This window comes from Rhipicephalus microplus, chromosome 4 (genome assembly GCF_043290135.1).
Source record: "Rhipicephalus microplus isolate Deutch F79 chromosome 4, USDA_Rmic, whole genome shotgun sequence".
NCBI lineage: Eukaryota > Metazoa > Arthropoda > Arachnida > Ixodida > Ixodidae > Rhipicephalus > Rhipicephalus microplus.
This window is the reverse complement of record NC_134703.1, coordinates 186,690,067-186,716,582: the sequence shown is the minus strand read 5'-3', so window position 1 is coordinate 186,716,582 and position 26,516 is coordinate 186,690,067. Positions and strand designations below refer to the sequence as shown.

The following is a 26,516-nucleotide window of genomic DNA, read 5'->3' as shown; positions in this document are numbered from 1 at the left end:
TTGTCTTGTGTTGAAAGTGCTGTTTTCGAGATTGCAAAATTGTACTTTACTAATATGCGAAAAATCATTTTGCCCTTCAGTGTCCCTTTGCCACTCAACTGGGACACTGGCAAGCGTGTATGTACATGGTCTTCGGAACCAATCGAGAAAACAGCGCAGCAATAAACATGACGGCAGAGAGAGGGACATCTTCTGAGAATTGTCGCTAGTTTCGAAGCCAGCCACAGGGTTGACCTCTGGAGAAGAGGCCGAATTGGTCTTGAAACGTGGGGACAGTTTTTCATATAAAAAACTATACACTAATTGTGGCTGGAAAGTCTGTTTATCCATTCATAAGTTTGTGCCACGTATAAGGTTCTGTAAAATGCTAGCAGAAAATAAGAACAACTTAGCAAGGCACACAAAGGTCATTCTGTTTGTACACTATGTCCTCTTTACAAGAATAAATTACACAGTAAATTGCTATCCGCAGAGTTATCTGTTAGCTGATGCCAAAGATCTTGCCATGGAGGTAGTCTTGCTTGGCACTTGATTCGGCCAACTTCATTGAGTTCCACTCGTAGAATGGCACCTGTCGAAAGCAAGTAGCATTCATTGTGTAAAAAACAGCAGCAGCAGCAGCATCCAAGTACACCACATGATATTTCTAAACCTCACAAAAAAAAAAGGCAAATACTAATCTTGTGCAAATATTAGAATAATTCAATTATTTGAACAATTATTACAGTATTCGAATTTGCTAAAAATCAAATAATAATTCTCCAAAGCGCCCTTTCGAAGACTACTGACATGCAGACGATGCACTCATAATAGAACATTTGGAAATGTGCCTAACTGATTTTACCGACACTAATGTCAACTCACTTTGGTCGTTTGAAAGATGTGTCATTACTGTATACATACGTTTGCACCGACCAAATAAAAGTTACTAGGCAGACACCATGGATGACGCGTGAGATAATCCACCTGAAGCGAAAAACAAAGAGATTAAAAAACACACCGCATACCTATTGGTAACCTGAAGGAACTAAAAGAAAACCTTGCGCCGTGCACGTGGTACCTTCTTCGAAAGATGACTATTTTAGGACAGCGCTACTAAACTTTATTTCTTCTGAGAAGATCCTAAAAAGTTTTGGAATTATATAAGCAAAAAAAAAAAGAAGCCAGTGTCTCGAATTTCTATTAATGGTTCAACTGTTACTGATCCTGGTGGCATTGCATGCCATTTGAATGAGTACTTCCAGAGCATTTTTTCTAAGTCTGGTATTTGTCCAGCAAGAGACACAACATTTCATCCCTCCGATGTCAGTTTTATTTCTTACCCAGGCGTGGTTTCTATGCTATTAAACTTAAAGACTAAATCTTCATGTGGTTCTGACAACCTTCCTAACGTGTTCCTGAAGCAATATGCCGAGTCTATTGCAAAGTTTCTTGATATAATTTAGCGCGATTCTTTACTTTGTGGTAAATTACCAGATGATTGTAGGGTAGCCAGTGTATTGCCAAATACAAGAAAGGTGATTGATCTTTATTAAAAAAATTATCTATCGATATCACATACATCACTCTGTTGTAAACTTATCGAGCACATTATTGCAAATCCAATAAATTAATTTTTAGATGAACATTCAGCCCTCTCTAATTATCAAAATAAGTTTATAAAAAGCTACTTAATAGTTACACAATTTGATACAGCTATCCATTCACTTGCTTCATGTTTGGATACAAATGGTCAAATTGATGCAATATTTCTAGACTTTAGCAAAGCGTTTGATGGTCCCACATGACAAACTAATCTTAAAACTCAGAAACACTGAACTTCCAAAAATTTTGATCACATGGATTAGGAGCTATTTGACTAATTGATCCCAGTGTGTGGAAGTTAACGAGTGGCGGTCTGGATATATCCGGTTGGCTCCGGAGTCCCTCAAGGGGGTGTATTAGGACAATTGCTGTTTCTGCTGTACATTATTGATATCGTTACTGTCATTGATCCTGGCATTCAAACAAGATTGCTTGCAGGTGACTGCGTGTTGTTCCATGAAATCACCTCACCTAAAAATCGGCACCACATTAACTCTGCTCTTGCTAACATTTCCGAATAGTGTAACACATGGGACATGAAACTTAATGTTGATAAGACAGTCTCTATCTTCGTTTCTCTCGCCGAAAAGCTCCCCTTACCTTTGTATACAAGCTAGACTCATTATCATTGCATGAGGGTCATTCCACGCCAAACGTCCCAGGCATTTTGGCGACCATGTCAAATGTAATAAAAAAAAATCATGCTGATTTACTGCATTGAGGACAGTAAATTGCCAAAATATTTCGGACAGAAAAAATTTTTTGGTCACATTGGTACTTTCTGAACTTCCTAGAATGTCGTCTGGGTGTTGATTGGGAAAACATTTATTTTAAAAGTACCACTTTCTCTTTCTGTACCAAATTTAGTGTGCATGTCAAGTAAAGGTGATTGTGTAAGGTGTTTGAAGCTTAGTAATATTAATGCAATTTTTCTGCCTCATGTGCCTCCAAGAACTAAGCCAAAATGTGTTATGTGTGCAATTTCTTTGTTGCAATACTACATTTTGTATGAATATCTGAACAATTAATTCTTACTCAACAATGTACTTTGCAGAAAAAATAAATTTTGAACGCTCAAATTGTCGATATTTATGAGAAAAAAATCACAAATTCCATAAAATCGGCATTTCTGTCCATAGTGAGACGCGATCGGCACCATGTGATGGTCCATTTAAAAATCACCTTCAGACCTAACTCGAAAGCAAATGAACAGTTATTTTTATGTGGCAAATTTTATCAGTACATTTTTTGTTTGAAGCAAAAAAATAATTTTTGAAATTTCCCGTTGATGTTGATCTTTCCATTTGGTTATACCACAGCTTTCGCCTTGAAGTTCCCTATTGCTATCATTGGGAAACTTGGCACATAAAAGGAACTGTTTATTTGCTTTTGATTTAGGCTTAAAAGTGATTTTTAACTGGACCACAACGTGGTGCCAATCGCGTCTCGATATGGACAAAAATGACGGTTTTGTGAAATTTGTGATTTTTTCCCGTAAATTTCGACAACTTGAGCGGTCAAAATGTATTTTTTCTACAAAGTATACCTTCTGTGGAATAAGTATTCATTGTTCAGATATTCATACAAGGTGCAGTATTGCAACAGAAAAAATACAAACATCACATAACATTTCGGTTGAATTCTTGGAGGCACATGAGACAGAAAAATTGCATTATTATTACTGAGCTTCAAACACCTTACACAATCACCTTTACTTGACAAGCACACTAAATTTTGTACATAAAGAAAGAGTGGTACATTTAAAATAAATTTTTTCCCAATCAACACCCAGACAACATTCTAGGAAGTTCGGAAAGCGCTGACGTGACCAAAATTTTTTTTGTGTCCAAAATATTCTAGCAATTCACTCTACTCAATGCAGTAAATCAGCACCATTTTTTTCAAATCAATTTGAGATGGTCGCCAGAACGGCTGGAACGTTTGGCATGGAATGACCCATGAGGACATGGTATACAAGTACTTAGGTGTCACTCTTACTAATACCTTATCATGGAATACACATATAGATAATATTTATTCTTTCGTATACTGCAAATTATACTTTCTAAGACATAGGCTCGAATAGACTCCTCCAGCTGTAAAATTACTTGCTTAGAACACACTAATTAGGCCGAAACTTGAATATGCATGTGTTGTTAAGACCTCTTTACTAAAAGCAACATTACTCGCCTAGAAAATGTGCAAAAAAAGGCTGTCAGGTTTATTTATTCAAATATTCTTCCATGTGACTCACCCACTGAACTAATGCAGGCTAACAACATTCCATGCCTTGCAATAATACGGAAAGCTGCACGTTTAGAATTTCTTTACCACCATTGGAATTGGAAACCAGCAATTAACCCCTAACCCTATCTTTCATCTTCAACATCAAGACTTACTCGCCACCGTCATCTTAATTCTTAGACACCTCATTTTACGAGAACAGATTTATTCAAATTTTCTTTTTTTCCACCCATTGCAACAGACTGGAATAATTCTTTGTAGCTTTTAATAACATTGGAATTGTTGCAAATTGTTTTAGCTATATTTATTTTTTTCTATTGTTACTGCTTTTTTTTTTAACTCACCCTATTTGGACCTGTAAAGGTCAGCAGTATTGAATAAAGAAAAGAAAGAGAAGATAATTGCTGTAAATTTTGAAGTATTAAAAATGAACCAATAGATGTGAAAAGAATGTCCAAATGCTTGGTGAGTTCATGATTAACTTAGTGCCGAGTGCTGCGAATTAGCGACATACCAAAAAACTTCGAGCTAGCAAGCACAAAATGCGGGCCACCTTTGATGCCGGCTGTCACATACTCACGGGGAACGTAGCTTTGAAAAGCCTAGCACACTCTCAAGCAAAGCATTCTATGCTAGAACCATTTGTATTGTAGCTGATGGACGACACTGCGAAGAACATCTAACAGCCTTCACATCTTCTTTCTTTCTCACATGCAGGGGTGTAACAGCCGAAATAAAATGTGGAGCAATTTTCAGAGCAGCAATATCTTCCTTTTGGAGCACTAAAATGCAAATTTGCAGCAGGTTACAAGAAATAAAACATCAATTTTTTATCAAAGACCAAATTTGGAGCAGGATAAAAAGAAGGCTTACATTTAGAAAAAGAAAAGTATGTGCAAACAATTCAACATAACCTAAATTGAGCAGAGTAATTTGATTTGATTGATATGTGGGGTTTAACGTCCCAAAACCACCATATAATTATGAGAGACGCCATAGTGGAGGGCTCCGGAAATTTCGACCACCTGGGGTTTTTTAACATGCACCCAAATCTGAACACACAGGCCTACAACATTTCCGCCTCCACTGGAAATGCAGCCGCCGTAGCCGGGATTCGATCCCGCCACCTGCGGGTCAGCAGCCGAGTACCTTAGCCACTAGACCACCGCAGCGGGGCAAATTGTGCAGAGTAAACATGAGCACTGCTATTTCAATAAAACTAGTATTTTACGAGCCACCCCACTGGGCAAACGATGATGATGTCCGCATTAGCATTTCCTGCGTCTGTCAAATCCTTTGACAGAATTCGTGAATTCAAATGTAGATCTGCCAAGCCGGCGACCTTGAAAATCAATGAGTTGGTGAAACTGAAGAGCAGGGGTTCGGTGAAAAAATGGCATAGCACTTACCAGAACCAGCTGGTAACCAAGGATCTCGAGGTGCCTTATCTTAAGTTGCTGATAGCCTGTTATCTGGGGATAGTTCTCACAGAAGCTTTTCTCTCCCAGGACAAGAATTGCGATCCTGCATCACCACAAGTACGCTGCCAATTAGTACACTGATGACTGTGAGCTAGTCTTGAGGCACTTCATCACTAGAAGGAAGAAAGGCCGCATATTACGGCAAACACTAGTTGTAGTGAAACAACTATGTATTACTTTTTTCACAACACCACTTTAACGCATAACTGCCAACCTAGGAACCTCGAAATTAGGAGGATTTACAGAGCAAAAAGCGTGATAAGGCGGGCGTGCTATAAAAGAGAACTGCAGTACACTTTTCTTTTCTCACAGCTGCAGTAATGTCCTAGGCAGCTAAGAATGATTGCCACTAAAATTTTAGACGTCAGCAATCCCACTTGTTAATACAAAGAGCACGCACACGTGTGTAATTAAAATAAAAGATATCCCATGCGCCGTAACAGCTAGTAGCCTCATTTCAATATGAGAACGCATTTTCACAAGAGAAGAGTGTACCGAGAAGAAAGTGAGTAAGGGAAGATGCTACGCGAAAAAAAAAAGTTTGTTCAATCTTTAGCTTATGGAAATATTATTCTTTCTGTATAAACAGGCTTTTATGCTCATTTCAAACATGTAATCAGTTTTATAGTAAGTTGCACAGTTTTCATTTTGTTCCATAATAATGTGTAAAATACAAATCTTTTTAAACACCCTTTTCTTGCCACTAAACTTTTATGGGTCCATACAGTTAATGACTAATATTGCTCATCATTAACTGTAGAATGCAAATAACAAAAAAGAAAGTGTGTATAAGACATCTTAAAGGGCAAAAAAATATTGTAATGTGAGAAGTCCTACAATGTGCTGACCATACTAATTGCTTATTTTACGCTCATAATAATTATATCGGTCATATCAAGTTTAAAAGAGACTCTGGAACAGTTCTTTGACGTTTTGTCAACATTTAGGCTAGAGCATCATCAAATCATTCGCACCACAAATTTAGTGACATGCCGTGTACCAAAGCCCTTACGGTATCATACCCTTCTCCCTCACTTCTGCCTTTCCTCCTCAACTCATGAGACACGCTGGTGATCGCAGAGCTCTCATGAGCTCGCACAACGATTTGAGCTTCGCCCCGTCTAGACCTCCATGATTACTTGTACGCTGACAGGTTGCATGGCATCTCGGAGGCCATCACACAGGGCGCCTGGCAGCACGCATGCCTTCTGGCAACAGAGACGAAGATCGTGGAGTGGTTCATATCTGTTCCAACAGGTGCCGCCAACCTAGCAGCCGATCTTACTTCCGCACTTTCATTCCATGACAGCCAATCAGGCCAGCAGCCACAGTGACGTCAAATGGCCAGAGCGTGTCGCTCTTGAAAAAGGCGGTTGAAAACCTGTTTGGCTAGGTTGCAGTGATTTATAATGATCTGCATCGATTCGCAGCTTTAAAGCATTGTAATAAATTACACTGTTTATGCAAAGAGCTCAAATCGGTCTCTAAATGACCCTTAACACATGATTTACTTGCCCAATGTGTTTGTAGAAAATCGCCAAGACCATTTCACGGTCCCTTTAAAGGAGATATTTTCATTCTTTACATGTTAAGAAATACAAGGGTGAAATTTCATCATGGTCTGCTATCAGAAGTGCCAAAAACAAGATGTCCAAACTCAAATAATTTTGCAACATTGTATATTGAAAAAAAAAAAACGCATTTCAAAGATATAAGTTTAAGAGGAGATGCTACTCGAAGATGCTTTTTTTTAATATTCACCCTAGAGCAATGAAACTTCAGCTGTTTATAGAACTTTTTATGCTGATTTCAAATATATAACTAGTTTTCTTGCAAGCTGCTTACATTTAGCTCTGCAAAATGACAAAGTGAAAACCTTAACCCTTCTGTTCCTCCCCCCCCTCTTTTCATCTCTGAAGTTCGGTAATTTTTTACCATTCATAGTTCATAATGTTTCAAACAAAGTGTAGAATACAAATAAATAATTAGAAAGCACATATAAAATATATAATAGGCATGAAAAATATTAGACATAAAAAGTCCTTATTTGACCTATCCTAGTTAAGGTTTACATACATTTTTTATTATAAAATAAAATATTGAAATTTAAACTACGTAATTGTATATGTCATACTTCGGAAAAAATTTGGGCAAAATTTCAGACAGATGCGAGCACTAGAAGTGCCCGAAAAAGGAGGGGCACATTGAAAAAAATGGCAACATTTGTGTTTTGAGAAAAATGAGTTTTAAAGTTAAAATTGAGTTTTTATTTATGAAATATCTCTATAAATGTGATGAAATTTGCACATCAGAAAGAACAATCTTTGTTGTAGTGGCCACTGCCACTGGAATATGCTAGCACCATGAGTTTGTCTTTCTCAGCTTTTTTGAGACGACTCCTCACAGACATTTCGCTCACAGACAGTGTGTCACAGGTCCCGTTAATTCGGGAGGCGATCACCGGGCTAATTCCAAGGGCCGAAGTATAGGCCCCCCCCCCCGAACTGCACCACGAAAGCGTGGACAATTTAGAAGAGGTCCTTTTTGGCGCGCCAGCGGACGCCGGCTGTGGCCCAAAAAACAAGGCAGAGACTAGAGTTGATAACAAAACAAAATTATATTCTCAATAATGGCACACCAAAACAATACACAAGTATGCACACTCCACAATAGTTGAGTACAATATGTCACCAATCAAACAACGTACTACACAGTACAATCAGCCACACTCGAAACAACGGACACAGACAACAATATGCACTACAATGCAGTCGCATGCATTGAACAACCAAGACACTTAAAGACTAAAGAGATAGAAAACCTATTCAGTCCAAAGTTCTTGGAACAAAAGTCTGGATGATACTCTTTTGAGAATCACTCACTCAAAGTCCAGCGTTGTTGTCGTTCCGCTGCCCCCGAAGTTTCTCTTCCAGGAAACCTCTGTCGTTCCGATGCCCCCGAAGTTTCTCTTCCAGGAAACCTCTGTCGTTCTGCTGCCTCGAAGTTTCTCTTCCAGGAAACCACACGTCTTCACTTGGCCGCTCTCCAAGCTTCAAACTTCTTCGCCGTAAACATGCCGGCTTCACACACGCAGCTGTTGCCATGCGTCTTCGCTCGATAGCGATAGACACACGCTCTTGCCTGTAGCTCGAGCCTTCACCCCTCAGGTGGAAATCCTCTTCTTCTCCTGCTTTGTCACTACGGACAAAACCTTCGCCGACTACACGGCGGAATCCCTACGCGCTCTGGCGCTAACTTCCATCTTCTCCTGATCTCTCATCTCGGCTGCTCGATTAAATACCTTCTGCGCGAGATTCCAGAAAGTTCTCATCATTTCGTCGGCGCGATACGTAGCGAAGGCTGGGGAGAGGGCGAGACGGTTCGAAGGCTGTTCGCGACGGATGACGCAACCCGGCATCACCCCGCCCCTTTCCATCTAGAAAATTCCAGTGCTTGCTCGGCCTCCGACGTGAGGAGGTTTTGTCGGCGAACCTATGCTTCCGAGGAAGAGAGTCGCGCGCCTGGGGAGTCTTTGGATGTTTGTTTTCTTTTTTTTATCGTTCACCTCGCGGCGTCACTCCGGCGTTTTGCCGCGAGAAGTTGGCGGCGCCCCCTTTTTGAGCGCTCGTTTTGTGACACAGTGCCATAAAACGCTTGTCAAACTTCTTCCGTTCCTTTTGGAAGAGCTTTGTGCCGACTGCAAGCTAGGAAAAAGTTCGACAGGACTGCGAAATCTAAACTAAGTCCAGTGCCGGTGCCATTTTGCGGCCATGTTTGTGCCACATACCATCGTACATAATGTCAACGTCATCCCCGCTAAGCTTCTTCACTGTGAGCTCCTTCGACCTCGCAAGATTGGCACTGACATCATCCATTGCCGCATCACGAACTTTCTGGCTGATGGCTGTGAATTACATTTAATGCATTGGCTTTTGCAAGCCAAGAACTGCCGCAAATTGAACCAGCTGCGCGAGGGCGTGGTGCCACAACGGCTTTCAGCGTGAGCAATGGCTTTTTTCATTCACAACGGAGGTAAATACACGATAAAAGCATTATTCAGCTGCGCTGCTCGACAAGACATGGACCCCGCAAGTAGGCTTCACAGCACATACAGGCGCGCAGCGGTCAATGGCGATCTCCGATCCGTACTACGTGATAAGCCAGTCGTGGCACTCGAAAAACGCGCAAAAGCATGCTTCTTTTTATTGTTTCTTGCACCGCACCAGCGAGGGAAACTGTCGTTATTTGAAGAGTGAGGCTCGACTTTTTGCCTCATGCAATCGACAATGGCGAGTGGCGGCGCATTATCGGCGGCAAGGTGCTCGAAGACTGGACATTTTGGACCTTTCAACAGGCACCCTGTGCTCTTTACATGCAATTTTAAACCATTCCCAGTTAAGTCTCGACATGTATTTTTTTTTCTTTTCAGAACAGTAGAGGTACTAATCTTATCAAAACAGGCGAAAATAAAAAATAGTTAATTTTGAAGAAAACTCGCGTTTTTCGACCCGCTTCTCCCCTTAACCTGACCATGCAGCAAAGATATGTTTTTTAAAACGATTTCTTCCACGAGAGCTTGGGAATCATGGTTTTTTTGAGCATATGGGTTTAGTGAACAGCTCATGCGAAATGCAATGGCTTTACGCAGCTGGGTGACAATTTTCAAGAGACTCAAGACAATAAGCTTACTTTAGCTTTAGTAGTCACCTTGTGTCGTTTGAAAGCTATTTTAACCTACTTTGAGCTTATTACAATCTTCAATTTTTCTTCCGTTGTGAAAGTAAAGAAACTAAATTTGTGAAAGCAAGTAAGAACAAAAATATGTAACTTTGGAAACAGCTTGCGTTTCTCGACTCGCATCTCGTCTTAAAGAGCATTATGCAAGCAATTAAAGCAAGGATGTTTTTTTGAATAGCTGTCCTTTGTTATTAAGGCGAAAGCCTTAAATGGCAATGTTGCCGCACATGTGCAAGACTTCACCCACTTCACCAAACAAGTCCAGCAAATGTGAGCAAAATAGCTGTGGGGGAAAGCAAACTGCCTAAGCATGCAGTAGATTCCTCTTCCCCCGCGGGTGCTCACTTCCCCCGCAGGTGCTCAGGCTTGCAGGTGTTCTGTGGAGGTGCACCGTGCAGACAGAGGCGGGGCACGCTGTCATCATGTGCACTCCCTCCCACCAGTTTCCCGGTCCACAAAGTGCAATGCATTGCCATTGTGCCGCTCAGCTTCTGCTGTCTGTCTCGTGCAACAAGAGTCCAACACGTGCTGAATAGTTATTTTGTTTTCACACCAGGATTACTGCTGTTTTTCGAAAGATTTAGAGCCCTGCCTATAATATCGTGAGGGTCAAAATTCAAAGGTCGCCCAGGCAAGAGCTAATTGGCAGCTGTTGTAATGAAACATTCCCTTAACTTCAGCCTATTTTAAGGGGCCATGACACCTAATTTTCCCTCATATTCTGTGTTATGGAGTTAATCCTTGGGTGTTCAGAAACAAGCTGGTGAAATTTCAGCACATTTAGCTGAGCACTGCATTTATGACTGAATATTTTCATAAACACACAAACGACCCAAGAGTCTGACAATACTGGAGCACTCATGAGCTGCGCCGTACCAAGCCACTTGCTTTGCGAGCATCAATATTTAAGCCAACGATTTTGTTTTGTGGTCAGTTTGTGCATACAATTAAGCTATTTGAGCTTTCTTCAGCCTGGCATTGAAAACTGAACAACTTGCAGTGGCTGAGAGTTAGGTAGAAGAAGGCGGCTTGTGATGGGCTCTAGATGCTAAACAAAACAAAAACGCTGGGAATAAAGAAAAATTCTTTACCCGACAAAACATAAACTATATACACAATAAGTGGTGAAAAATGCAATAACTTAAACTAAAGCTCCTGGCACACACTACATCCCCAAAACTAAAAACAGTATTTTTACAGTTACATCACTGCTTGAAGACCTTGAAAAAGCAACTCCAGTACCAGGTCAAAGTCCTGTTGTGTTCATGAAGAACAAAACTTCACCAAAGCATGACTGTTCGATGCATTGTCAGGTTTCCGTAAAGTCTGGTAACCGACGCGTCAAACACCTGCCGAGGCTGTCTGGCCCGTCCTCAGGTACACAGTCCAAAGAGCAGCAGAACATCTGTGCTGTCCCAAGAGCAAGGTCTTGCTGGGTTGAGCTGATCGTGCCCCGCAGGCCACAGTGCATTGCTGTGAAGATGGGGGTGCACTTTACCAGGCAGACATACTTGCGGTGAACCATCACACATCCACACTTCTTGCCACTCGAATCCGCTCTCCTTCTCTTCTTCTATGTGCTGGCCATGTCACCTCTTGTGCCGCTTCTTTAACCTCTTCTTCTTTGTGCTCTTTTTTCCACTTTCTGCAGGATACAATCTTCTTTAATATATACATCTTCGTTGATACCCTTTTATTTTATTTATTCTTCCTCATTTTCTCCCTCTTTTCCGACAATTCCACATACTCATGACACTCCATGAAACACATGACATCGTGGCAGCAGTTGGCGGGGTTATTGCTAGCAACTCCTAGGGTTCATTTTGCAATGACATCTTCTTTTGCTGTTTACTTTTTCCAATTGGAAAAGGTGCAGTAACAACTTAACTTTTATTTCTCACAGAGGACCACAATGTGGTGTCATGGCCCCTTTAATGGCTCGAATGCATTACATAAATGGCCACACATCGAGTGCAAGAACATTACAACAAAAAGTCAGCATGTAAAGACATTTTTTTACCAACCCAGGAGGCTTTTGAGATGTCTGTCAAACTTAAAATTATTCTTGTCAGCTTTTGCAGGCTTCTTTTGCAGGCATATATTTCTTATCTAGTTTAGATTTGTAAAAAAAGGTGAAGCTCACTCATACACACTTGAGAGACATATTCTGTACTTAGGGCCCACTAGCACTTAGACTCAAGGCCTGATCTAAGTTGGAGCGAGTGTTCTAATTTGAGGCCATATTGTTTTTAGCAAGTTCCGGATTGGCACTAGTGCTGCATGTTTGGTATTTGCTCTGAAACTGCTTAAAATGTGCTCCAGTTCTTCATTTATGAGATGAGATTACCTTTGTTACAGTTGGTGATTAGTTTATCTGACTGAGATGTATTCTTTTCTATTAGCAAAGAAAGACAGTTTCTCCTCAAGGGCAATGCAGTGAATGCGATAGCAACAAATTGGGATGACATGCGAAGAGTGGCAAGCAGATCGATACCTGCAGTGCAGTGTGTTACACACAAACAATGCATGAAACATGCTCACAGACACAGATGAACGATAACTAATAAATCTCACAGTTGTTACTTCGCTGTGTCTGAAAAGCGCGCCCTTTTCGCAAACGGGGACTGTGCAGCGAACAGAGTGACCTTAGTGCGTCTGGTAAATTCAACGCAATCGTTCAAGTGAAAGCCCAAGTTGACCATTCTCCCCATTGCAAGATAGGCGCACGCATGCACGAGCTTCTATCCCTCCACAGCCCCCTCCTCGGGGCAATGTACGCGTGGAAGATGAGCGTGCTTTGCCGCGTCACGCCGAGCAGGGTGCCGAGCACCCTCTTTGCGCCATCTCGCTGGTAATGCTGAAAACACGCTGATATTTTCCCCGATATTGGAACCGCCAGCAGCAAGTGGTGTAGATAAATGGCTTGCTGTTTGAACACAATTGCATGTTTGCACACAGCTGTATGTGTGTTTTCATCATCATTATCATCATCATCAGCCTGACTACGTCCACTGCAGGACAAAGGCCTCTCCCATGTTCCGCCAGTTAACCCAGTCCTGTGCTTGCTGCTGCCAATTTATACCCGCAAACTTCTTAATCACATCTGCCCACCTAACCTTCTGTCTCCCCCTAACCCGCTTGTCTTCTCTGGGAATTCAGTTAGTTTTTTTCCGTGTAAAAATATTTTTGATAGCTTAAGGTAACCGGAAGATACAGAGTTAGAAAGAATTTAACGAGAACCGCTAATAAACCCTCGCCCTCGCTCAGGAGGAGGGTGGCTCACTGCTCGGGAGAAAGGTACGCCCGTCAGATCGAAGACTTGGACCACGTGTTTTTTTTTTTTTCCCTTACGATTGCTTTTAACTTTGGTAATAACCTACCGGGAAACTTCTAACTCATACAGTGCAAAGCCCTAGTTGTAAACCTGTCGCCGCTCAAGTTTCATCAGGACAGGAGCAATAGTACCGGAACTATTTCGTGACCAAAATTAAGCCTAATCACTAAAAAGATTAATTTGGTAACACCATCTCACAAAAGAATTCAAATTTTGTCCGCTTAATATATTAATAAACAGCACTCCATAGGCTAACCGGAGGCCCAACTCGGTACTCTCTAGGCCCTTAATTAAGGGGGTAATCAGCAGAAATCTCATTTCATTAAAACATTTTTATAAAAATAACCACAAACTTGACTGATACACCGCTGAAACCAACCCTTAGAACATAACAATTCGTTTCTTGTGAAAAAAGTATTTCGACAGCTTTAGCCAACTAAAAGGTATGCAGTTAGAAAGAAGTTAAAGAGAAACGCTAATAAACGTGAGGTGCCCGCATCTTCCCTCGCCCTCGCTCAGAGGAGGAGGGTGGCTCACTGCTCGGCCAAAAGGTACGCCCGTCAAATCAAAGCCTCAGACCACTTTTTTTTTTTTTTTCCCTTACGATCGCTTTAACTTTGGTAATAACCTACCGGGAAACTTCTAACTCATACAGTGCAAAACCCTAGTAGTAGACCTGTCGCCGCTCAGGTTTCATCAGGACAGGTGTAATAGTTCCGGAGCTATATCGTGATCAAAATTAAGCCTAATCACTAAAAAGATAAATTTGGAAACATCACCTCACAAACGAATTTAAATTTTCTCCGCCTAATACACTAATAAACAGAATTGCTTAATTTTGCGCACTTGCGAATGAACAAGTCTAGAAATGCATCTCTCGTGAGTGATGTGCCGCGCCTACTGACACACACTAACACATTCGAAAAATTCAGCTTAAGACTGTCTCATGACCGTTACTTCTGAATTTAAATAAGGTAGAAGTTCATGGGAGGATCCTTGGAACATGAGCTGGCGCTGGAGCCAAGATTTTGAAAAGCAAACTTATTCAAATGTTTGCTTCAGCAACACACCACGAACTTTTCGTTGCTTGTACCGTGTCCAACATGTAGAGTGTTTCAGCAGATATGTTCGAAGTCCTTTTAAAAATAGAAATGACTAGATCAATTAGGCAACATATGCAAGACTGTGTTTACTGCTGAGGCAGTCATGTGTTAAAATAACTACAGGTTGTGATTCGATAACCAAATATAAAAATTGGACCAGGGTTTATGGACAAGACAGCTAAAGCAGGGATCCCACCTCTAGGATGAAAGTGTGTGTTATCCGAGAAGCACACAACTAATTCTGTACATGCCAAAAACTTATGCACTCTAATGAGGGATGACAGCATTTTCACTGAAAATTGAAAATGAAGTGAGAAATATCACAACTACCAAATTCTTATTGCGGACTATTTACTATTTACTGTCATGTAAAAATTAAGCAAGTGTCCATTCTAGGCTGTGCCATGGCTCACTGAAGCACACTGTATGTTTTGGAATAGCTCTCGCCCACAGCACAAAGTGAATATATGTGTACCTAATATATAATGTAGTAATATATATGAGTGAGCTGCTTATTTTCGGTTATTAGCTAATTATTTTTGTAAACAGCTATTGTAACAAGCACCTGTGTACTTTAAAAAAAACCTCGTCTGTTTTAGCACTATGCAATGATAGTGCTAAAGCAGCAGCGATGGCGTAGTGATTAGAGCATCCGCCTCGCATGCAAAAGGTCCGTGGTTCAAATCCCGGTGCCGCACAGTTTCCAACCAGATAAAAAAATCCGCATAGTGATGGAACTGCATTACGGGGCCTGGAGTGCGGCCTTACCGGTAACCACTGCCAGGAACGCACTCCCTCACCAGAGAAGGATTGGCCACCCTGGTGCAGTATCTGGCCGCTACCTCCCACATGCAAACGTCAAACGTGTGTTTTCCAGGCTTCAGCAAATATTCAAGCACTTTGAATATTCAAATGAATATTGCAGCATACAAATGTGCTTCAATATGAATTTAAATTATTGCAAATTTCGAATTGAACAAACAAACATATATTAGACTGCATGTTACCCCTGTAAAAGTGGTTTCACTGCAGTGCAGGGCTAAACCGTAAATACAGCTAGACAATAAAAATCCGCACTGCCGCAAAGCCCCACTTCGAGGTAAAATAAACATATATTACTTGGCTTACCATCATTTCATTATTTTTTAAGTATGAAAGCTTCTTATACTGGCCTATATGCTCTAAGTAGAGTAAATTTTAAAACAGAACATATGTGACAGGTTATAACTAGCACTCTACCGAAAGTCAAATCTTGCTGCTATTTAATGTTGAAGCAGCCTGGAACGAAAAAGAATGACATTTTCACAGACCTCGTTCTAATTTTTTTTTAATGTTGCACAAATGAGTACGGTCACGACAAATATGGAAAATTTTTTTATATGTGCTGTATACTGTTCGAATCCCATTCAAAATGATTGGTCCAAATCACTAATTGCTTCAAGTTCACTTTGACCCTAAAATTTACTGTATGCACACTCCTGGTGTTTTCATTTCACAGGTTCCTTTGCGGCAGCATTAAAGGGCCACTCACCAGGCCCCATACCGAATTTTAGTTAGACAGTGGAAGTTGTTGGGTGTCCAATGAAAACATTTTGCCACAAAATTTTTTTGAATCGGTTCATCACAAGCGGAGAAAACGGGTTTTTTGAAGCAGCGCGAAACGAGGATCAGAGGAGGTGAGCTCGAAACCCTTGCCACTCCTCCTCATAGCCTTCGCAAGCCAAATTGCTTCCTCATCCTGCCATCCGACCAAGAGGTCACGTGCACATGACGTGCCCAAACAAGTCCAACTCCCAAGCACGCGAGCGGCGTTGCTTTGTTGTCCCGCGTTACTTTGTGGTCTTCTGCCTGGTTCTGCGGGATGGTTTGGAAACGCTGGCTTAGACGCCGTAGAATAGATGAGCACAATGAGTGCGCGAACGCGTAGGAGCGTTCCACGGTGGTCGTCTGCTCGATGCGCTGATCCCGGGGACACGAACGCATGCGAGATGCCGCACATTAGCCCCGCATCTCGTTGCAATTCACGAGAGAAAAATGGCAAAAAGATGCTCACATTCTCTTATTGCGTCTCATTATTTATCTAGAGCTTATTAATCTCTTCAAGCAACAAAATTACATAAACTATGCATGCCATGTTAAATAATTATGGCCATGTCACGTGCCACGGCTTGCAACGTCATAGAAGAGTCGTCTACGTAGAGGACCAACATCACTGCATTGCCGTGTACGCAGGGCCATTTATACGCGCACGTCATGCCCTCATTCTCTATGCCCAAGCCGGCAGAAGGGAGGGGGAGCAGCGTTCATCTTGAAATTTGACCCATTTCCACGACGCGTAGTGTTGCAAATTTTGGCAGACACGATCATGAATGCCTCGTCTACGCATTGCGCTTGTCAGCTCAAAATTGTCAAACCTGGTGAGTGGCCCTTTAAAGTTTAGCCTGAATGGCACAAACGGCAGGGTTTCCTTGCCGATGGTGATCAGCTTCTGCTTAAACAGTGCACATTGCATTTACTACTGTGTCACCTTGTTGTCTCATGCAGCACTCTGTTTTCCTCATGATCGTGTCAATCTTCACTAAGGTTGTTTGCTCAGTCAAAGCAAGGGACGCTCAATGCGGGAACAGGTGTATGATAGCTGGGGAGGTGGAAGTGATTTTAAATGAAAAGAAGATAAAAGTTAGCCCCATAACTGTTTCTCAGGGGGAGGACACCTCAACAGTAGCTCACGAGGAATGGGGGTAAGGAGGCATTAAAAGAATAGGATTAAAAGTTATAGAGATAGAGCGAGGCGGAAGGAGAGAGCGAGGCGCAAAGACAGCCACATACGGAAGTAAGGAGAATATAGGAAAGATGGACACGGTCGCAGGAGTCCAAGGACGGGGCATTACTCGGCGAAAGCTCTTGTCGGCGGCAGAAGATGGCGTAGGGCGAGCCAGTCGGCCAGAGCTGCGCTGTCGTCGGAGATGATGGGGTCACAACAGGTCGGCAAGAAACCCAGCGAGTGAGCTGGGTTTCTAGCGAGTGACACTTAGACATTTGTGTCATAAAAACAAGTATTCTAGCGAATGATCAAAACACACTATGACGATTTCTTTTCTTTAAAGATTAGAATACACACAATCAATTTTTACAAACAGAAAGAAACACTGAAAACACAGTAACAGTATATCGGTAAAAACTTTGATGGGTCCTCGTACCTTTTGTGAGCCCTATGAAATGCTGCCGGAGCTTGGCTTTCTGGAATCTTGTGGTGTTCCCTGGTGCTGCTGCTGAACTCAACAGGTGTCTTTGATGCGTCCAGCTCACAGGAGAGTGCTGGAAGAGAGAGGTAGTTGATTCGATATCATCAATCACTACTTCAGGGACTGATCATCATTGGTACGAAATAAGTATACTGGGCGTTAGATATTCAAAACATTGGAGATATTTATTCTTGTGCTCATAACAAGTACTCAGAGGTACTAAAGTTTGTGACCTGACATAAAATATGGGATTTGTTTCTGCTTACATTGAGATTACTTGCAGATGATGGCTGTGGCATCATCTGCAAAATGCAAGTTGCAATCGTAAACGCACTGCTCACTTCATCGATGCGGCACCACTTGAAAGCTTGAGTATCGTAACCTGTGAAGATGCCTTTCATCAGCTCGCTTTTCTGCCTCTAGGTGGCACCACAATCAGCTGACTTTCGTGATTTAAGGGAATGTTGCGACTGTATTCACACACATGTAGGCGTGTGGGCAGTTTCAGAACACGTACGACTGAATAACTCTGGGCGTCAATCGGCATGCATATCTGCAGGTAATGTCGACTCTACACTGTGGCTGAACACAGCATGAACGGTGTCCCATCGGAAAGTGTCTGAATACATACTGAGCAATGCATAGTCAATCGATGAAGAAAAAAGACTCACAAAGCAGGTAGCCATACGGTGCAAACACATGTCTCTGCACAAACTGACTTCCACCTAGGACGTGCTCCAGGTTGTCTTGAACGTCTTTTTGCAGGGCAGTCAAGTGTCTTCGAGCTGCAATCAAAGCGACAGAGACAGTCCTTACATCAAGCATTATGTCGTGCAGGTATTCACTAATGATAAATTATTAAAGTTATTGCCTCAAGTGCTTCATCGGCTGCTGGCCTTCAAAAACACAACCTGCAGTACAAAAACTCGTGCTACCTAAATAAATACAGCTCATTAACATCAGGGTTTTACCTGCATCATACCCAGAAATTCCACAAGGCAGTCAAGTATTCTGTCGCAAAGCCACACTGCTTAGAAAACGCCTTGGCCAAACGCCCTACAAAGTTGTGATGTTGACCAAGAAGTCACATGAACAGATGCTTTACTGTGAGTCAAAGGCACACGAATGTGCCACGCATCACACCGTGTGAATTGCTTAATAAGTTGCTTGTTGTAAGCTGCTATCCTCAGGCAAATTATGGTATAGTGGGTACTTTGTAACTGCACTCACAGTAGGAAGACTGATAAAGCTTATAATGGGCTCTAAGGCTGCTCCTCTGTCTTAGCCAAACTGGGTGGCCTTTGCCTTTCAGTAGCTGTCTTAGGCGAATGCATTAACGGACCCCGTGGGTTTTCGAAACGTCCTGCCATACAAGGGATAGTAGTTACATGACATTATTAAACTTTATTTTTACTTTTTGCAGTCACTACACAGTTTTGCCACCTACCCTTTAACTAAGATGATAATTGTTTAAATTTTAAAAATTATTTCTTTCACCTGACGTTGTCTCCCACCATAAGAAAAGTGATCATAAATAATGAGCAAATATTGCATGCCCCTTGTACATTGCTTTGAAATCCCTCACTAAAATATGTGCCTAACATTACCTGCAAATTGACACACTAGCAACAAAGATTTATATTAACACTAACAAAGTCTACTACAGGTTCCTGGTTTTATCGAGGGTTTCAGCACCATAAATTTGAGAAAACTATGCCCAAACCCAGAGCCATCTTTCCCTTAGGATTCTCAACTTTCCCGGCTATGGCAGCTACATTTTGAATGGAGGCAAAAATGATGTGGGCCCGTGTGCTCAGGTTTGAACCCCAGGTGGTTCAAATTCCAGGAGCTCTTCACTACGGCATCTCTCAATCATTTTATAGTTTTGGGACGTTAAACCCCACATATCAATCAATCAATCAATTGATCCTCAACTTCCTTGTCATCTCTTGCAGTTTTAGGCTGCGTATGTTTGTTTGGTTTCTTCGCTTCTTGTATCAGAAACCTCTCACAGTACTCCAAAAATTACGTAATACTGAATGCCTTGGAATGTCCTAACGAATCAACCTCCTCTTTAAAAAATGGCTGCATTACGATGTTGTAGCTCTCGCACGCTGCCTGCTCTGAGTATTAATTAGGAATGTGCAAATATTTAAAATTTCAAATATTTTTCTAATAGTGTTTGCTATTCAATTCAAATTGCACTTGAATCATACTATTCAAACTGGTCTAACTTCTTGAAAACAAATACGGTCCATGCCTAATTTGCGAAACCCCCTTTGGAATTACTAGGCTTCACCCCATCCTAATCTCCTTTTAAGCTGTCTTTTAAGCTCTGCTACGCTAGCACATTTATTGAATCAAGAAAACAAAGAGATGATAGATGTGGCAGCGGTGGGGGCTAAATAAACGCTGTTTTATACTTGAAATTTTGGCAGGAAGTTCAAAATATTGAACGCTGAAGATATTTAGCATAATAAATTTCAGATGTTATTATATATTGACGTCTATGAGACAGATTTGGAGGTACAAACTCAAAGAGATCACACACTTGTTCACTAGATCAGTTGTGCTTACACAGAAGTTGAAAGAGGAAGAAAGGCTGAGGAAACAGCATCGCTTTGGTTCGACTTCAACGCAAAATTTTGCTGAAAGCAGAAGACATACATACCACTACAGTCAAGAAATAAGAAATAAGCGTGCATACGCAAGCGACCCCACCCAATAGAGGCGTGTGCGCATCACATGGCACGGATCGTGACTTTTATAGCGTGTGCCCCTTGTGCCATCGTGCTAGTGATAATGAGAGCATGTTGAAGTGCCACCAAGGTGTGAGTACCGCCAAAGGCAAATGGTGTTCATAAATGGCTCGCTGTCAGTGTGCTGAAAAGCGTACATTTTTTGGCCGAGTCGTTTGGTGTTATGCACTGCGGAGCAAGGGGTCACAGGTTCAATTCCAGCAGATAGAACTTTTTCTCCTAGCTTTTCTATGCTATCAGTATATATTTTACATCGTATCTGTGACGGGAATACGTCAGTGGAGCTTTGGTGGGCCCCAGAATAAAACACTGACAAAAACACAGTAGAGGATTATCACTAGTCTGTCACACAATTTATCTACCTCCACGACCTCTTGCTCTTATTTATTTATTCATTTATTTATTTTTACCCCCAGGGTACACATCACATTTCAGAGGGGAAGGGCATGCACAACAATGAAAAAACAAGAAATACAAAGCAAATGGCATAAAAATGTTGTCACTAATTGTGGTACAAAGATTATTAATCCTAACAACTCACATCGTAATAAAGCAAATGATAACACTAATTTTATTTTTATTACATGGTGAAGGCACAAAGCAATACAAATAAACTGTTCAACAAACATACAGGTGGTAATTAGGTAATCATTGTTTTAAGGACATTCTTAAGTTGAATGGATTCATTGATGCTTGTTATTGATGCAGGCAGGGAATTCCATTCATTACAAGTTCTTGGGAGATATCATTGGGCATATGTTACTGTGTTGCAATAGGGGACTGTGACTTTTTGTTGGTGATTACGGCGAAGAGAAATGAAGGGAGCAGCTTGGATTAAACGGGAACGGAGTTTCGGATTATGATAGAATATTTTATGAAACAGGCAAATGTGAGTGCGCTTTCGGCGGGTAACTAGTGGGATGAGGTTTAGAGATGCCTTCATTTGAGTGACACTAGCTGAACGATGGTAGTTAGCCAAATTGAAACGAGCTGCACGATCTTGAACAGATTCCAACATGTGTGATAATGTTACCTGACCGGAGTACCAAACAGATGAAGCGTATTCCATTTGAGAACGGACGTATGTAGTATATAGTAATAACTTTAGTGATGATGGAGCGAGAAAGAAGTTTCTTTGAAGGTAACCCAGTGTTTTATTAGCTTTGGACGTTATATGTTCTGTATGTAATTTCCAGGACAAAGTGTTAGTTATGTGGACGCCGAGGTACAGGTAAGATGTTACAGTTTCAAGGGGGTGACTGTGAAGAAAGTAAGTTGGACAAGTTGTACTCGACCGAGAAATCCTCATAGACTTGCATTTTTTAATGTTTAGTTCCATTTGCCAAATATGACACCAATGAAGTATGTTATTGAGATCAGCCTGTAGAGAATGAATATCATTGTCATTAGATATGTTACGGTAAATCACACAGTCGTCAGCGAACAAACAAATTTTGGAAGTAACAGAAGAAGGTAAGTCATTTATATAGATTAAGAATATACAGTAGGCCAAGTACTGATCCTTGAGGAACCCCAGAATCAACCGGTGCAGTGAAAGAATTAACATCGTTAGTGTTGACAAATTGAACACGAGAAGAAAAGAATGCACAAATCCAGTTAAAAACTGCAGGGTCAATTTTTAGAACACTTAGTTTATGTAAGAGCAGGGAATGGTTAATTTTATCAAACGCTTTAGCAAAGTCAAGAAATATACAGTCAGTTAAAGAAGCAGAGTCCAAAGATAAATGCAAATCATTAGTAAAAGAAAATAGTTGACTATCACAAGAAAAAATCTTTCGAAAGCCATGCTGAGTTGAAGAGAAGAAGCTATTATCCTCTAGACAATTAACAAGATGATAAAATATTATATGTTCCATTATTTTGCATGGTACACATGTGAGAGATATAGGACGATAGTTAGATGGACTACGTTTATCACCGCCTTTATGTACTGGAATAATCGCAGCAGTTCTCCAGTCTTCAGGTTGTACACCATCATGATACAATTGTGAAAATGGGCACGGCAGCATGGGCATGGCAGCATGGCTGGGATGCGTCTCGCTAATTCGTTCATCTATCTCGTGCAGCTTTTTGCGGCACTGTTGACTTCGTCAGCGGTGCACAATGGATCATGTGCTCGGACACATCCTGCCTCGACCAAGCTAATCGACGGCATCGACTGGCATGAGGCGAAGGCGCCATTCAACCCTGTGATCTGGACGCTACCGCACATGCCCTTGTCGACTCCGATTACTTCGGGGAACGACCATGGCGCCACCACGATGACGCATTGGACCCACAAGGCTATGAGAATGCCGCACGACCCTCGAACAGCTCATGGGCACGGCAGCATGGCTGGGATGCATCTCGCTAATCCGTTTATCTATCTCGTGCAGCTTTTTGCGGCACTGTTGACTTCGTCAGCGGTGCACAATGGATCATGTGCTCGGACACATCCTGCCTCGACCAAGCTAACCGACGGCATCGACTGGCATGAGGCGAAGGCGCCATTCAACCCGGTGATGTGGACGCTACCGCACATGTGCTTGTCGTCTCCGATTACTTCAGGGAACGACCATGGCGCCACCACGATGACGCAATTTACCCACAAGGCTATAAGAATGCCGTACGACCCTCGAACAGCTCATGGGCACGGCAGCATGGCTGAGATGCGTCTCGCTAATCCATTCATCTATCTCGTGCAGGTGAGGAAAAATTATGGCAAGTGCTTCCGAACCAGCAACCCTTACATAGTTGTGCTGCCGTGCCCATGGCTGATTTGTTCTATGTTTTGTGATTTGGGACCGTTTCTTGTGAAATTATTGCTTCTTGCTGGTGATGTAGAGACTAACCCTGGACCTGATATGACGCAATTTTCCAAACAGCTCCAGCAGATAGCAAACGATGTTAAAGAAATGAAAGAGGTAACATTGGCATCCATTGACAAGAAGTTGGAAAGCCTACCCGCTCTTGAAAATGAGATATCATTGTGCATGAGGGAAATCACATCATTAAGAAATCTCGTATCTGCACTAGAGATGAAAATAGACGATTTAGAAAATCGGTCTAGAAGAAATAACCTCATAATACATGGTATCCCCGAAGAAAAAAATGAAGACCCGAGTTCGCTTGATACCATTGTTAACGGGAAAATAATAAGTGACATCCTAAAAACAGAACCTGTCGCTATAGAAAGAATTCATAGATTAGGCAAACCAGCTACAAAGAAGGTTAGACCAGTTATACTCAAGCTTCTTGATCACAGAGACAAAAACATAGTGCTTAAAAACTGCTTCAAATTAAAAGGCTCTAGCTTTGCCATCAGCGAAGACTTCTCAAGTCGAATTCGTGATGTAAGAAGGAAATTATGGAACTGTGCAAAGAAATTCAGACATGCCGGAGATAAAGTCATAATGAACTACAACAAACTGTGCATAAATGGAGAACTGTTTATTTGGGACTGTGAAAAAGATGACATCGCTCCTGTGGTATCTAGCTATAATGCCGATGATCGGCCAAAAAACAGTCAAGACGATGCACGGACATTGCGCCTGCGCCGCCAAAATACGAATCAGAAATAACGTTTTTAAACATCAATGCGCATAGCATTTTAAACAAAAAAGACTGCCTGGAAGATCTGCTCATTTCGCTAGAACCAGAATTCATAGGTATCACTGAATCATGGCTATCCCCTGATATCCTAGATGTGGAAGTAACTCCTCCAAATTACGCGATTCTACGCAAGGATAGAGAGACATGTGGGGGTGGAGTTGCGTTACTAATAAGCAAAAAATTAAATTTTACGCCACTACCTCATGTTGAAGAAGTAGAGGCAATATTCTGCAAGCTTTTACTCAGCTGCTATTCAATAATTATCGGTTGTGTTTATCGAAGTCCCGCTGCTGACACTGACACCATGCTTTTGTTGTACAAATACATGCATAATCACCTTTGACAGGGCCGAGTAATCCTTCTCGGGGATTTCAATCTACCTGATATCAACTGGTTAACAATGGTGCATCATTCCACCCATTCATATGTTATTTTAGATATTACGTTAGACTTCAACTTACACCAAGCAGTTAATACGCCTACTCGCAATCATGGGTTTGGTGGGAACATACTAGATCTGATTTTCTTGAGCAGTCCCTTTCCCTTGGAAGAAATAGAAATAGAGGTAACAGATGAAATATCGGACCACAAGATGGTGATGTGTAGTATACCAGTCAACAACAAAGGCTCCAAATCGGTGCTTAAATCCTTTCCCGACTTTCAGAATGCTGACGATACTAGCATTATCGACCACCTTTCACACGAACTATCATCCTTCACCGAAATTTCCTGCCAGGCTTCAACTGATATTGAAATATTATGGCATACATTCAAAGATATTGTCTCACCTTGCATTCAAAAGTTCGTACCCTTAAAAGCAAAAAAGATAAAGAAACATAACCCATGGATCACGTGTGACGTAATTCATGCAAAATGAAAAGTGAAGCGACTAAGAAAATCACTTAAGAAAAAGTTTATTACGTCAACAAAAAACAACCTTGACGATGCCATCATTAGGCTAAAAGTAACTTCAAAGGCCGCAAGAGAAAATTTCTTTAGTCACAAACTGAATAACTTCGTAAAAACATCACCTACAAAATTCTGGAACTACCTCAACCCTAAGTCATCCGATGAAAAAACAGCTTCCCCCAGCGAAAGCCTAGCTACTGCGAACGCTCTTAATAATTATTTTCAATCAGTCTTCACACGCGATGATAGCAGTACACCTCATATGGAGGCATGTGCTAAGAGACATATAGAACCTATTAAAATCACTGAGTCAGGCATCCTTAATCTTTTGCTTAATTTAGATGCCAAGAAAGACTCTGGGCCTGATAATATTCCCAACACATTTCTGAAGAAGTACGCAGAATGGGTCGCAAAGTATTTATGTTTAATCTTTGACAAATCGCTAACAACTGGTAGGCTTCCAAAAGAATGGAAGACCGCTCAAATCACTCCTGTACACAAATCCGGAAACAGGCATGACCCAGCTAATTTCAGGCCTATCTCAATAACATGCGCAGCATCTAAAATACTTGAACACGTTATTCTCAAACACATAACATCGTTCCTTGACGCTGAGTCTATCCTAACGCCCTTCCAACATGGCTTTCGCCGTGGATTGTCTACAGTGACACAACTTTTGGAACTTGTTCACGACCTGTCCCTGGGCATCGATTTCAGAAAACAAATTGACCTTATCCTACTAGATTTTTCAAAGGCCTTCAACCGAGTGACTCATCAGAAACTAATTTTGAAGCTTAAGTTAATGCTAGGTAATGGCCCCATAATTAGTTGGATAACTGATTATTTAAGAGATTGTTTACAGTTTGTTGAAATTGACGGCCAGTCGTCTGATACTGCCCAAGTGATATCCGGTGTACCACAGGGTTGTGTTTTGGCTCCGTTTCTTTTTTTAATATTCATCAACGACCTACCCGCTAATATACATGTCAACATCAAACTGTTCGCAGATGACTGCATTATCTATAATATAATCAACACGCATGAAGATCATGTAGCCCTTGACCGCCCTTTACAAACAGTAACGAAATGGTGCTCCGATTGGCAAATGACATTAAATGCAAAAAAATCAACCCTACTCATAACGTCGAGAAAAAGGAATAAATCATTATTCCCATATAAAATTAATGACACGGAATTAAGGGCCATTACTGAACATAAATACTTGGGATTACCAATAACTGAGGACCTTAGATGGAGTAGCCACATAAGCCACATAACAGCGACCGCGCTCAAACGACTCTTTTTCATCAGACGCCGCCTCCGTTTAGCCCCCATAGATACCAAACTGTTGGCTTATAATAGATTTGTCCGACCGATACTAGAGTACGGAAACATAGTATGGTTTCCTTTTACTAAACAAGACATCACTAAACTTGAAGGTGTACAAAGAAAGGCAATACGGTTCATTTTAACAAGTATGCGCCACACGAATCACCTACGGTGGTAAT

At 41.4% G+C, this 26,516-nt stretch overlaps 1 protein-coding gene across 1 annotated transcript in view; it reads right to left on the bottom strand.

Annotated features, from left to right (window-relative positions):
- Positions 1-303: 303 nt before the first annotated feature.
- Positions 304-26,516, bottom strand: part of LOC119172561 (FAST kinase domain-containing protein 1, mitochondrial) — a 90,316-nt gene continuing 64,103 nt past the window's right edge. The window contains exons 6-9 of the mRNA XM_037423720.2: positions 18,400-18,513; positions 17,684-17,801; positions 5,238-5,352; positions 304-571 (exon numbers count right to left, since the gene is read on the bottom strand). Coding sequence (XP_037279617.1) covers positions 482-571; positions 5,238-5,352; positions 17,684-17,801; positions 18,400-18,513 — 437 coding nt within the window. The 3' untranslated portion in view covers positions 304-481. The remainder of the gene's footprint in view (positions 572-5,237; positions 5,353-17,683; positions 17,802-18,399; positions 18,514-26,516) is intronic.